The sequence below is a fragment of the Zeus faber genome, assembly GCF_960531495.2.
Source record: "Zeus faber genome assembly, chromosome: 21".
NCBI lineage: Eukaryota > Metazoa > Chordata > Actinopteri > Zeiformes > Zeidae > Zeus > Zeus faber.
This window is the reverse complement of record NC_137208.1, coordinates 1,634,991-1,647,490: the sequence shown is the minus strand read 5'-3', so window position 1 is coordinate 1,647,490 and position 12,500 is coordinate 1,634,991. Positions and strand designations below refer to the sequence as shown.

Sequence of the window (12,500 nt, the reverse complement as noted above, 5' to 3'; positions counted from 1 at the left end):
GTAGGTGGGGTAGGTTAAAGTTCGGCATCTGAAAATGCAGGTTTTGTTGTTGTTTTGATGGGGTGCGGGTGGTGCTGGTTGAGCTTGGCAGAAGGGAAGAAACGTCGTTCAGAAGGAGGTGAAGAGTGACGCTCTGACACCGCCCTGCTCCATCACAGAGATCTGTGTGTGTGTGCGTGCGCTCGCTCCCTACACCCAGGCTACGCTAATTATACTCATTATGAAGAACTAGAATTAGCAGGGCCCTAAAAAAAACACATGATTACTGCTTAACCTAAAAAACATCCACAGCACAGGAACTGGCCTCGGGACGCTTCCAGGGACTTTGAGGAGCTTTGACTTCCGCTCTACAGAACTCCACCAGGACTGCATCAAACCTCCACCAGGATCACATCACACCTCCACCAGGAGCACATCACACCTCCACCAGGACCACATCAAACCTCCACCAGGATCACATCACACTCCAGGACCACATCAAACCTCCACCAGGACCACATCACACCCCCTCCAGGACCACATCAAACCTCCACCAGGACCACATCAAACCTCCACCAGGACCGCATCACACCTCCACCAGGACCACATCACACCTCCACCAGGACCACATCACACCCCCTCCAGGACCACATCAAACCTCCACCAGGACCACATCAAACCTCCACCAGGACCGCATCACACCTCCACCAGGACCACATCACACCTCCACCAGGACCACATCAAACCTCCACCAGGACCGCATCACACCTCCACCAGGACCACATCACACCTCCACCAGGACCACATCACACCTCCACCAGGACCACATCACACCTCCACCAGGACCGAATCAAACCTCCACCAGGACCACATCACACCTCCACAATCTTCCTTATCTACATTTCCCACGATATCGATGAGATGGGTCACAATACAATTCACAATACGATCACAAAACAATACTAACACAATAATTTTCCCATGACTGATGCACTCCCATATTGATGAAATGGTTCACAGTACGATACTATCACAGTACGATACTATCACGATACGATACTATCACGATACGATACTATCACGATACGATACTATCACAATACGATACTTACACAATACGATACTTACACAATACGATACTATCACAATACGATACTTACACATTACGATACTATGACAATACGATACTTACACAATACGATACTTACACAATACGATACCATCACAATACGATACTAACATAATACGATACTGTGACGATATGATACTATCACGATGCCTTTCCCATGATATCAATTCACTGGGATATCCAGGAGATGACTCACGATACATTTCTACATCGGAACGATATTATCACGACACCTTTCCGGTGATAGCATTCTTGGGTGGGTGTTAGAATTGATTTCACCATTTGGTTTGTTTTGATACAAAGGTTCACGATCCTATTCAATATCGATTCAACCACATATCCATGAGATGAGTCACGATACTATTCCACATCGATACCAGACGGATCACGATACCTTGTCATGTTATCCATTCACTCTGATATCCATGGGATGACGCACGATATGATACTATTACGATACCTTTCTCACGCTTACAACCAGAGTAGACATGAGAAATGTCAGTGTTTACTGTTTGATTTCAATACAAGGGTCACTATTGTATCCAATCAGATATCGAGGAGACGGCTCACGATACGATATGATACGATATCTATACAGTACACTGACATTTATACATCGTTAGACGAGCTAACTCTTCAGTATAACATCTGACGTGCATCACTAAAATATTTCAGACAACAGATGAATACTAATATTAATATTCATATTTGGGCTGCCCCCTGAAAGTGGATGAGTCGAATCATCAGTCGGGAACCCGTCAGAGATTCTTCGAACAGTCGTTTTTGTTGTTGTTGTTTGTTTTTGTGCTTTACAATAACAGTAGAAAAGAGAAAGAGCTTCCAAAAACGCGGATAACAGATAACATTTCAACGAAGAACGATAAATAAGGGGAATCACGGACTCTGACATTATGTTAGAAGACGGGGACACGGCTCTCCGGTTTAAAGCATGCCAAGGCAGGAAGCCATGCTGCGTTCACAGGAACTCGGAAAACTGTAATTTTTTTCGGAAGCAATGCTGCGTTCACCGGAGCTCGGAAAACTGTTACTTGTTTCGGAAGTGATGCTGCCCAATAGTCTAATCTTCGTATTGAACAGCCAAATCCGATTAGACTGACAACATTCTGAGTCAGGCACAGCCATAATTACTATTTCAATTAATTTGTGACTATGCACCTATAATCATTCCCGAAATATTGTGAAATGATTCTATAGCCATTGGAGAAAATATCGCAATATTTGATTTTGCAGCCATCGTCCAGCACTTTTCCCAAATCTCTGAAGATCAATGAACCACTTCACAAGTTGGGAGTTACATAAAGCAGAGAGATCTATATACAGAGAGGGAGAGGGAGAGAGAGGAACACAAGTAACAGAAGAGAGAGAGAACAGAACAGACAGTAGCTTCTGGCTGCGTTGTCAATGGCAACAGTGTTTGGGAGGCGGATGATCACGAAGGCCTGTCAGAGCCGCTGCAAAGCATCATGGGAGTAAAACACTGCTGGCATTCATACCGCCATCGTGTTTTATCACCTGAATATTTTTCCATTTTGTCTCGGGGGGGTGGAAAACATCCGATTTTTTACGATAGTTTTAAGTGGAGTTCAGTTTATTTATAAAAGCCGTCCATGACGGGTCAGACTTCACAAGGTTCAAGTTTCACACAGAAATCAAAGACATCCCATAGTTTGAACCTCCACCCGGGCAGGGACAAACTGTATGAGTCATTATTTATTCAAAATAAAACCTTGATGTGATTCACTGTCTCTTCTCTAGTTAGACAACAGTGCAACTAGTCTTTTATGATTGACAGCTTGTGTCTGAGGGTCAGCACTCATTTGAGAATGACCAGCAGGGGGCAGAACTCACAAACTACACCCAGTGACAGACTGGTCCACACACACACACACACACACACACACACACACACACACACACACACACACACACACACACACACACACACACACACACACACACACACACACACACACACACACACACACACACACACACACACACACAGTGGACAGACTGAAAGTGGTTCTGAATCATCAGGCTTTCAGATTCACTCTTATCTCAAATGTCGTCATCTCTTCCAGTACTTTATCCTGGTACTGGACAGTACTGGACTGTTACGGCAAGGTACTGGGTACTGGACTGGTACTGGGCAGTACTGATACTGGCTAATGGGCTTGACTGGTACTGGACTGGACTACTACTGGGTACTGGACTGGACTGGTACTGGGTATTGACGGTACTGGAGTGGTACTGGGTACTGGACTGGTACTGGACAGTACAGGTACTGTGTACCGGGGTGGAACTGGTAGTGACTGGTGGAGGGATGATAAAGCAGTGGACATTGAGACAGAGTTACTGCCACTGGATAGCGTAAAAAAAAAAATGCCATAAATAAATCTCATCGATTTCTCATGGAGATCGTGGAAGATTTTATCGTGAAAATGATCAATATTGTTTTATGGCCCCGCCCTAAAACACCCTAGTCAGCCCCCCCAAAATGACCGTCAAATTATCAGGAAAGATATTCGAGATATTCAAGATTCTTGGGGTTTTTGAGGCTAAAAGCATCTGGAACACGGCAACCACAGTACGTGCTCGAGCTCCGGCTCCGGCTCCGGCTCCGGCTCCGGCTCCGGCTCCGGCTCCGGCTCCGGCTCCGGCTCCGGCTCCGGCTCCGGCTCCGGCTCCGGCTCCGGCTCCGGCTCCGGCTCCGGCTCCGGCTCCGGCTCCGGCTCAGGCTCAGGCTCAGGCTCAGGCTCAGGCTCAGGCTCAGGCTCAGGCTCAGGCTCAGGCTCAGGCTCAGGCTCAGGCTCAGGCTCAGGCTCAGGCTCAGGCTCAGGCTCAGGCTCAGGCTCAGGCTCAGGCTCAGGCTCAGGCTCCGGCTCCGGCTCGGGTCGTCTTAGTGTATTTTCAGATGACATCACACGAGGGATCACATTTATTTGGTCTCGACGATCAACATCCACGTCAGACAATGTCACCCACAACAATACGGGGAGAATCGCGAACCCGCTTGTGACTTCAAAGTTCGGAATCGAACGCTCATTTCCCTCGTCAAAAGGCCGGTTCCGCACTGCAGGAAGTTCCCCAACCGGCGGAGGAACCGACCTTTTCTCCAGTGTCACTGCCTGATCCGGGCGGTGGTTGTTAAAACACCGTTCCTGAGCGACATTAAGACTAAACCACACAAGAGGAACATTCAGAGACGTAAGTGACGCTTGATTGGTAAGGTGAAAGTAAGGTAGTTCGTTTAAAGTAAACATGTATTTATTCATAGACTTTATTTCCAAAACATTAAATCTGCGTCACAAAAACCAGCGTCTCCCCCCCCCCCCCCCCCCGACCTGGCAGTGGACAGGGCCGGCTCGGAGAGAACCTCCGTCACGCCAGGTTTGCACCCCACCAGGTGTGGAGTGGACAGAGCATCCGTCCTGGCAGCTCAGTCACACTCCTGTTCAGGAAAAGGGCAAACAAATCCCAGAAAAACTTGAAAAGCCTCATGAAACCAGTGGAAAAAAAAACACTGCGGCGTTCAACGTCAACTCGGAAAATGGTTTCACAGGGCCCGGAAAACTGTAATACTTACCCAACACGACTAAACTGGACCTTGTGTATTGCTCCCTGCAGCTATATTTATTATTATTATTATTATTATTATTATTATTATTAATAACACATACGGACTGCCGCAATAAGAATAGATATATAGGACATAGACACACACACATACACACACACACAGCTCTCAGGTTCCTGTACTAGGTCTTCTAATGTCCAGGGATCAATATAAAAGTTATGATGAGGCCGTTACAGCGGAGACGAGAGAGCGAGAGAAATTGGGGCTTGAGTCGGTATAATTAGCTTGTCCTATGGTCGTCCCAATGTGGGTCAATGGAGCCGCAAGAAGATGGAGCCAAGTAACTGCCACAACACACACACACACGCGCAAACACACACACACACACACACACACACACACATACACACACACACACGCACACGCAAACACACACACACACGCACACGCACACGCAAACACACACGCACACGCAAACACACACACACGCAAACACACACACACACGTACACACACACACACACACACACACATACACATACACATACACACACACACACACACACACACACACACACACACACACACACACACACACTCTATCTCGCCCCAAATCAGGGACAGCAAGGCACTCTGGGAAGGCGTGCGGCAGGTCCAGTTGAAGCCAAAGCAAAGTAAAGTGAATAATCAGAGCGTCCACTCCACCGGCACTAACAACAATCAATAAGCCATCAATACAACAACGGATCAGTTCCAGTGCATCGAGGATGAATGGTTGATGGATCAATACCGTGGTTTGTCACAACTTAAAGGCCACAATTTTGCAAATATAATACAACACATATCATAAATCATAATATAACACATACCACGTTGTATTATATCATATATAATATGATATCATATATCATAACATAACTTATCATTAAACATATTATACCATATAATATATCAAATCACATCATAAACTATATCATATAATATCATAACATATTATATCATAATATCATATCATAATACCAGATATGATGATATGCTAATATGATTTATTTAATATGATTTAATAATATATGATTTACTACAATACAAGCAACTATATTTAACGATATCACTACGTTATCATAACCAAATGAGCTATATTATAGTAATTTCCCCCTGGGATTATTGAAGTATTTGTGAATATTGATATTGATATTGTATCAATAGAATTGCTCTTGTGACCCTCGTCGGGGTTTGGTGTTTGCGCCACTTTACTGTCAAGCTCCTTCAACACAAAACTCAACTGTCCCCGATGTTTCCATCCCAGCAGAAGCCCTCTTGATTCTTCATATACGGTACGATATGTTGTGACTTGTGAGGCTAGATCTTGTGCTTTGCATCACTTGACCGTTGATGCCGATTTAAACACAACATTAACTTTATGACGATACAGTGGTATCGCATAACATGTCGTGTGACGACACTCAAACACGGTTGTAAAACGTGACGCAAAGTGATAAAAACCCACGGACTTGAACGCATCTCAGCGTCACATAAACAAACATCTTGGAAAAACAATCAGTCAATTAAATCTGATTTAACTGATTTAATCTGATTTAACTGATTTAATCTGATTTAATGTGATTTAATCTGATTAGATTCCATTACACACTTGATTCATCAGCGCAGGGACACTGCGGTGTCACAGCAAATAATACAAATAGAAAATGAAATGAAATGAAATGGCCCCAAAAAGAGCAAAAACCAAATAAAGTTTGAGATGTGAATTAATGCGTAAATATGATGAACAACGACCTAAAAAAACACAAACATTTCGGTGTAAAAACGCGTTAAATACCACAAATGATGAGCGCCGGTGGGAGCGGATCTCCACAGCCCGGAGGCCGGATGCTCCCGTCTTCCGCCAGACAGCTCCTCTGCGCCGGGCTGCTTCCCAGTCGTGACCCGCTGGTCTGGAGGCCGATATTCCGCCTCCCGCGAAACGCGAAATGTCGACGTAAAAGCCCGCGGGGATCGCCAAAGGGCACCCGGCCGGCGCAGCGTCCTCCGCAGAGAGGAGCCAGCAGTGTGCGGAGCACCGGGGAGGGAGGGCGCAGCGGGCTGTGGCTGCCCGCACTCTGACGCCTCCGCCTGGGCGCTGACAGCGAGAGGAGGAGGGGGTCGCGCCGGAGCTTCCAGAGCGGGAGACGGAGCACAGCGCCCCCGCGTGGAGGCACCTGGAGGCACCTGGAGACCAGCAGGGGGCGTGGAGCGCCCCCTGCTGGTGGAAAACTGCTAGTGGACAAACATCTTTATGACAGAAGCGTTTGAACGTTTTTACTTCTCATTGAATGTTCAATTATTTGTACTTAAACACTGAGTGTATCAATGATATACTATCGATATACATATACATATGCTATACGTAGAGATGTACTACATACTCTACATATACTATACACTATAGATATATATATAGCTATACATATATTATAGATATACATTTACTATAGGTATAGATATACTATATATATATATATTAAACTATAGATATAATTATACATAAACTATAGGTATACTATACTATACTATTGACATTTCACTGCATATAGGTATGAAAGTATGTATATGTATGAAAGTATGTATATGTATGAAAGTATGTATAGGTATGAAAGAATGTATATGTATGAAAGTATGTATATGTATGAAAGTATGTATAGGTATGAAAGTATGTATATGTATGAAAGTATGTATAGGTATGAAAGTATGTATATGTATGAAAGTATGTATATGTATGAAAGTATGTATATGTATGTAACGAATAAACCTCTTGACTCTTGAATCTTGAACTGTATATATATATACATATAAAATGACTACAGGTATCGCTTTACTGAAGATGTACATATACACTGTGAACTCTATGTGCAGTATATATTATGGGCTTAGATGTACTGTAGAAGCAGCTGTCTGAGGTTGTTGTGTACTACTACTAGTACTACTACTACTTCTTCTACTACTACTACTACTTCTACTACTACTACTACTACTACTACTTCTTCTACTACTACTACTACTACTACTACTACTTCTTCTACTACTACTATGTGTAGAAGTGCGATAGTGGCGCCGCCCCTAGCGGTCGCCTGCGCCGGCGCTCCGGTTACTTTCTTACTCTTTAGTATTTTTTTCCTTGTTTTATCACGATGTTCTCGGTGAGGATCCTCAAGTCCTTCTACTCTGGAGCAGTGGAGAGCATCCTGACAGGCAACATCACTGCCTGCTTTGGGAACTGTACTGCCCAGGACAGGCGGGCCCTGCAGAGGGTGGTGCGTTCAGCTGAACGTACCACTGGAACTACCCTCCCCCCCTTGCAGATACACCAGGAGGTGTAGCAGCAGAGCCCGTAGCATCATGAAGGATCCTCATCACCCCAACAACGGACTGTTCCAGCTGCTGCGGTCAGGCAAGCGCCTCCGCAGTCACACAGCGAGAACAGAGAGACTGAGACGGAGTTTCTACATCAAGCCATTAGAACTGTCAATGCTGACCTCACCAGGGGTCCTAACTGAGCCATGCACTAGGCTCCACTACCTACTGTACTGTATGTAGCATACTGTACCGCATACTGTATCACTGTTCAGGGTTGTTGGTGATGCCGTATTGCTGCGCCGTACTGTTGTATACTGTGCTGTATTATCCCAAACACTACCTCACACTATTCACATTCACATGCCACTTTAATTCACATGCCACTTTAAATGCACATATCTGTATATACATAGCCATATTCCTTCAACCTATTCCATTTTATTTCAATTTATTTTTTATTGTATTTTATTCTATATATTTTTATCTTATTCTATAAGTATTCCACTTACTGTATTACGTTTTAGGAGTCAGTTAGTCGGTCTATTAGAAAGGAATTTTCTACTTTTTATTTTATTTTATTTTTATTTTTTCCTAGGACATATTGTGTGCTATCACCGGGTGCGTTGCATTACATTTCACTGCATATATGTATGGAAGTATGTATATGTATGTGACAAATAAAAATCTTGAATCTTGAATCTACTACTACTTCTACTACTACTACTACTACTACTACTACTACTACTACTACTACTTCTTCTACTACTACTACTTCTACTACTACTACTACTACTACTACTTCTTCTACTACTACTACTTCTACTACTACTACTACTACTACTACTTCTTCTACTACTACTACTACTTCTACTACTACTACTACTACTACTACTTCTTCTACTACTACTACTACTACTACTACTACTACTTCTTCTACTACTACTACTACTACTACTACTACTACTACTTCTACTACTACTACTACTACTACTACTACTACTACTACTTCTTCTACTACTACTACTACTTCTACTACTACTACTACTACTACTACTTCTTCTACTACTACTTCTTCTACTACTACTACTACTACTACTACTACTACTACTTCTACTACTACTACTTCTACTACTACTACTACTACTACTACTACTACTACTACTTCTACTACTACTACTACTACTTCTACTACTACTACTACTACTACTACTACTACTACTACTTCTTCTACTACTACTACTACTACTACTACTACTACTACTACTACTTCTTCTACTACTACTACTACTACTTCTACTACTACTACTACTACTACTACTTCTTCTACTACTACTACTACTACTACTACTACTACTTCTTCTACTACTACTACTACTACTACTACTACTACTACTTCTACTACTACTACTACTACTACTACTACTACTTCTACTACTACTACTACTTCTACTACTACTACTACTACTACTACTACTACTACTACTACTACTACTTCTTCTACTACTACTTCTACTACTACTACTACTACTACTTCTTCTACTACTACTACTTCTTCTACTACTACTACTACTACTACTACTTCTTCTACTACTACTACTACTACTACTACTACTACTTCTACTACTACTACTACTACTACTACTACTTCTACTACTACTACTTCTACTACTACTACTACTACTACTACTACTTCTACTACTACTACTACTACTACTACTTCTACTACTACTACTACTACTACTACTACTACTACTACTACTTCTACTACTACTACTACTACTACTTCTACTACTACTACTACTACTACTACTACTACTTCTACTACTACTACTACTACTACTACTACTTCTACTACTACTACTACTACTACTACTACTACTACTTCTTCTACTACTACTACTACTACTACTACTACTACTACTTCTTCTACTACTACTACTACTACTACTACTACTACTACTACTACTACTACTTCTTCTACTACTACTACTTCTACTACTACTACTACTACTACTACTACTACTACTACTACTACTTCTTCTACTACTACTACTACTACTACTACTACTACTACTACTACTACTACTTCTTCTACTACTACTACTACTACTACTACTACTACTACTACTACTACTTCTTCTACTACTACTACTTCTACTACTACTACTACTACTACTACTACTACTACTACTACTACTACTACTTCTTCTACTACTACTACTACTACTACTACTACTACTTCTACTACTACTACTACTACTACTACTACTACTACTACTTCTACTACTACTACTACTACTACTACTACTACTACTACTTCTACTACTACTACTTCTACTACTACTACTTCTACTACTACTACTACTACTACTACTACTTCTTCTACTACTACTACTACTACTACTACTACTACTACTACACAGTGTCCGTCGCATCGTGCGCCTTTAAAACGCGGCTCCCACGCTTCGTCCAAGCCTCGTGTTCCATTCGTCGGAGGGGCGGGGCTATGGGCGGGGCTTAGCGGAGCACCGCACAGACAAGATGTCGCGGGCGTTGGCGGCCGGACGAGCGGCGACGGCCGGACGAGCGGCGACGGGCGGACGAGCGGCGACGGGCGGACGAGCGGCGGGGAGGCTGGCGGCGCTGCTCGGGCACCTGGAGCGGTCCTCCGCTGCGCTCGTATCCTTCCTCCCTCGACCGTGTTTAACGTCTTTAAACTTCATGACCACTTCCCGACGGTTCTTCGTGCGCGTGTTGACCTATTGCCGACATAACGGGTTCCCAATCCGGGGTCCGCGCCCCTACCAGCGGTCTTTTATTTATATATATATCAAGTATATATATCAAGTATATACATCAAGTATATATATCAAGTATATACATCAAGTATATATATCAAGTATATATATCAAGTATATATATCAAGTATATATATCAAGTATATATATCAAGTATATACATCAAGTATATACATCAAGTATATACATCAAGTATATATATCAAGTATATACATCAAGTATATATATCAAGTATATACATCAAGTATATACATCAAGTATATACATCAAGTATATATATCAAGTATATATATCAAGTATATATATCAAGTATATATATACTTGATATATTACATTTAGTCATTGATCAGACGCTTTTATCCAAAGCGACTTACAATTGTTCAAACACCGATGGACGCAGCCATCAGGAGCAATGAGGGGTTAATTGTCTTGCTCAAGGACACTACAGCATGCTAGCAGGAGGAGCCTGGGATCCAACCAGCAACCTTTACATGACTAGACCACCAGCTCTACCTCCTGAGCCACCATCCCCATATATATATATATATATACTTGATATATATACTTGATATATGTATGCAGTGTATTTCTATGTGTGTATTTAAGTTAGCAACCAGAGTTACTACAGCGTCTCAGCCTTAACTTGATTCCCACAGCAAGCCTCTCCAACCTCCACCCAAAATGTGGCCCACCTCCACCCGCAGACACTCAGGTGAGATCCCACGGCCTGATGTGCTTTATTGGTTGTTTTGAATCATCCAGGTGCTTTTTACCTGCTTAGAAAACAACAACACAGGTGTTGTGTCATCGATCGATCCCCTGCCCTGAAATGAGCACATGAGTCGAACAGCTTGAACTTTAACCTTTTATCTCCATTTTTATTTGTTCTTTATCTCATTTCAATCTGTTCTTTGCTGCTGCGGCGCCGAATCTCATCTCATAAGTCATCTTATCTCATCTTGTATCTCATCTCATCACATCTCGATAAATGTCATGTTATGTCATATAATGTCATTTTATCTCATCTCATGTCATCTCATATCATGTCACCTTATCTCATCTCATCACATCTAATCTCATCATGTCTCATTTCATATAATGCCGTCTCATCTTTTCTCATCTCATATAATCTCATATAATGTCATTTTATCTCATGTCATCATATCTCATACAATGTCATTTCATCTCATATATTTTCTCATCTCATATAATCTCATATAATGTCATTTTATCTCATGTCATCATATCTCATACAATGTCATTTCATCTCATATATTTTCTCATCTCATATAATCTCATATAATGTCATTTTATCTCATGTCATCATATCTCATACAATGTCATTTCATCTCATATATTTTCTCATCTCATATAATGTCATCATATCTCATCTCATCTTATCTCATGTCATATGATGGCATGTCATGTCATCATATCTCATCTCCTCTAATCACATCTCATAATATTGCATAATATCTTATATAATGTCATGTTATCTCATATAATGTCATCTTATCTCACCTAATCTTATCTCACCTAATCATATCTCATTTTATCTCATCTCACTCATCTCATATAATGTCATCTTATCTCATCTCATGTCATATAATGTCATGTCATCTCATCTCATATAATGTCATCATAT

General features: G+C 42.0%; 2 protein-coding genes across 3 annotated transcripts in view; one reads left to right on the top strand and one right to left on the bottom strand.

Moving 5' to 3' along the window:
• The window catches only part of cdk17 (cyclin dependent kinase 17), a 46,218-nt gene extending 39,364 nt beyond the window's left edge, over window positions 1-6,854 (bottom strand). Inside the window, exon 1 of the mRNA XM_080022577.1 lies at window positions 6,544-6,854. The gene's annotated coding sequence lies outside the window, so the exon portion shown is untranslated. The remainder of the gene's footprint in view (window positions 1-6,543) is intronic.
• Window positions 6,855-10,583: 3,729 nt separating this feature from the next.
• Window positions 10,584-12,500, top strand: part of phyh (phytanoyl-CoA 2-hydroxylase) — a 7,440-nt gene continuing 5,523 nt past the window's right edge. For both annotated transcript variants that reach the window (XR_013844713.1, XM_080022772.1), the window contains exons 1-2: window positions 10,584-10,736; window positions 11,512-11,567. Coding sequence is in view for 1 of the 2 variants with exons in the window: in XM_080022772.1 (XP_079878898.1) it covers window positions 10,599-10,736; window positions 11,512-11,567 (194 nt within the window). In the remaining variant the exon portion in view is untranslated. The remainder of the gene's footprint in view (window positions 10,737-11,511; window positions 11,568-12,500) is intronic.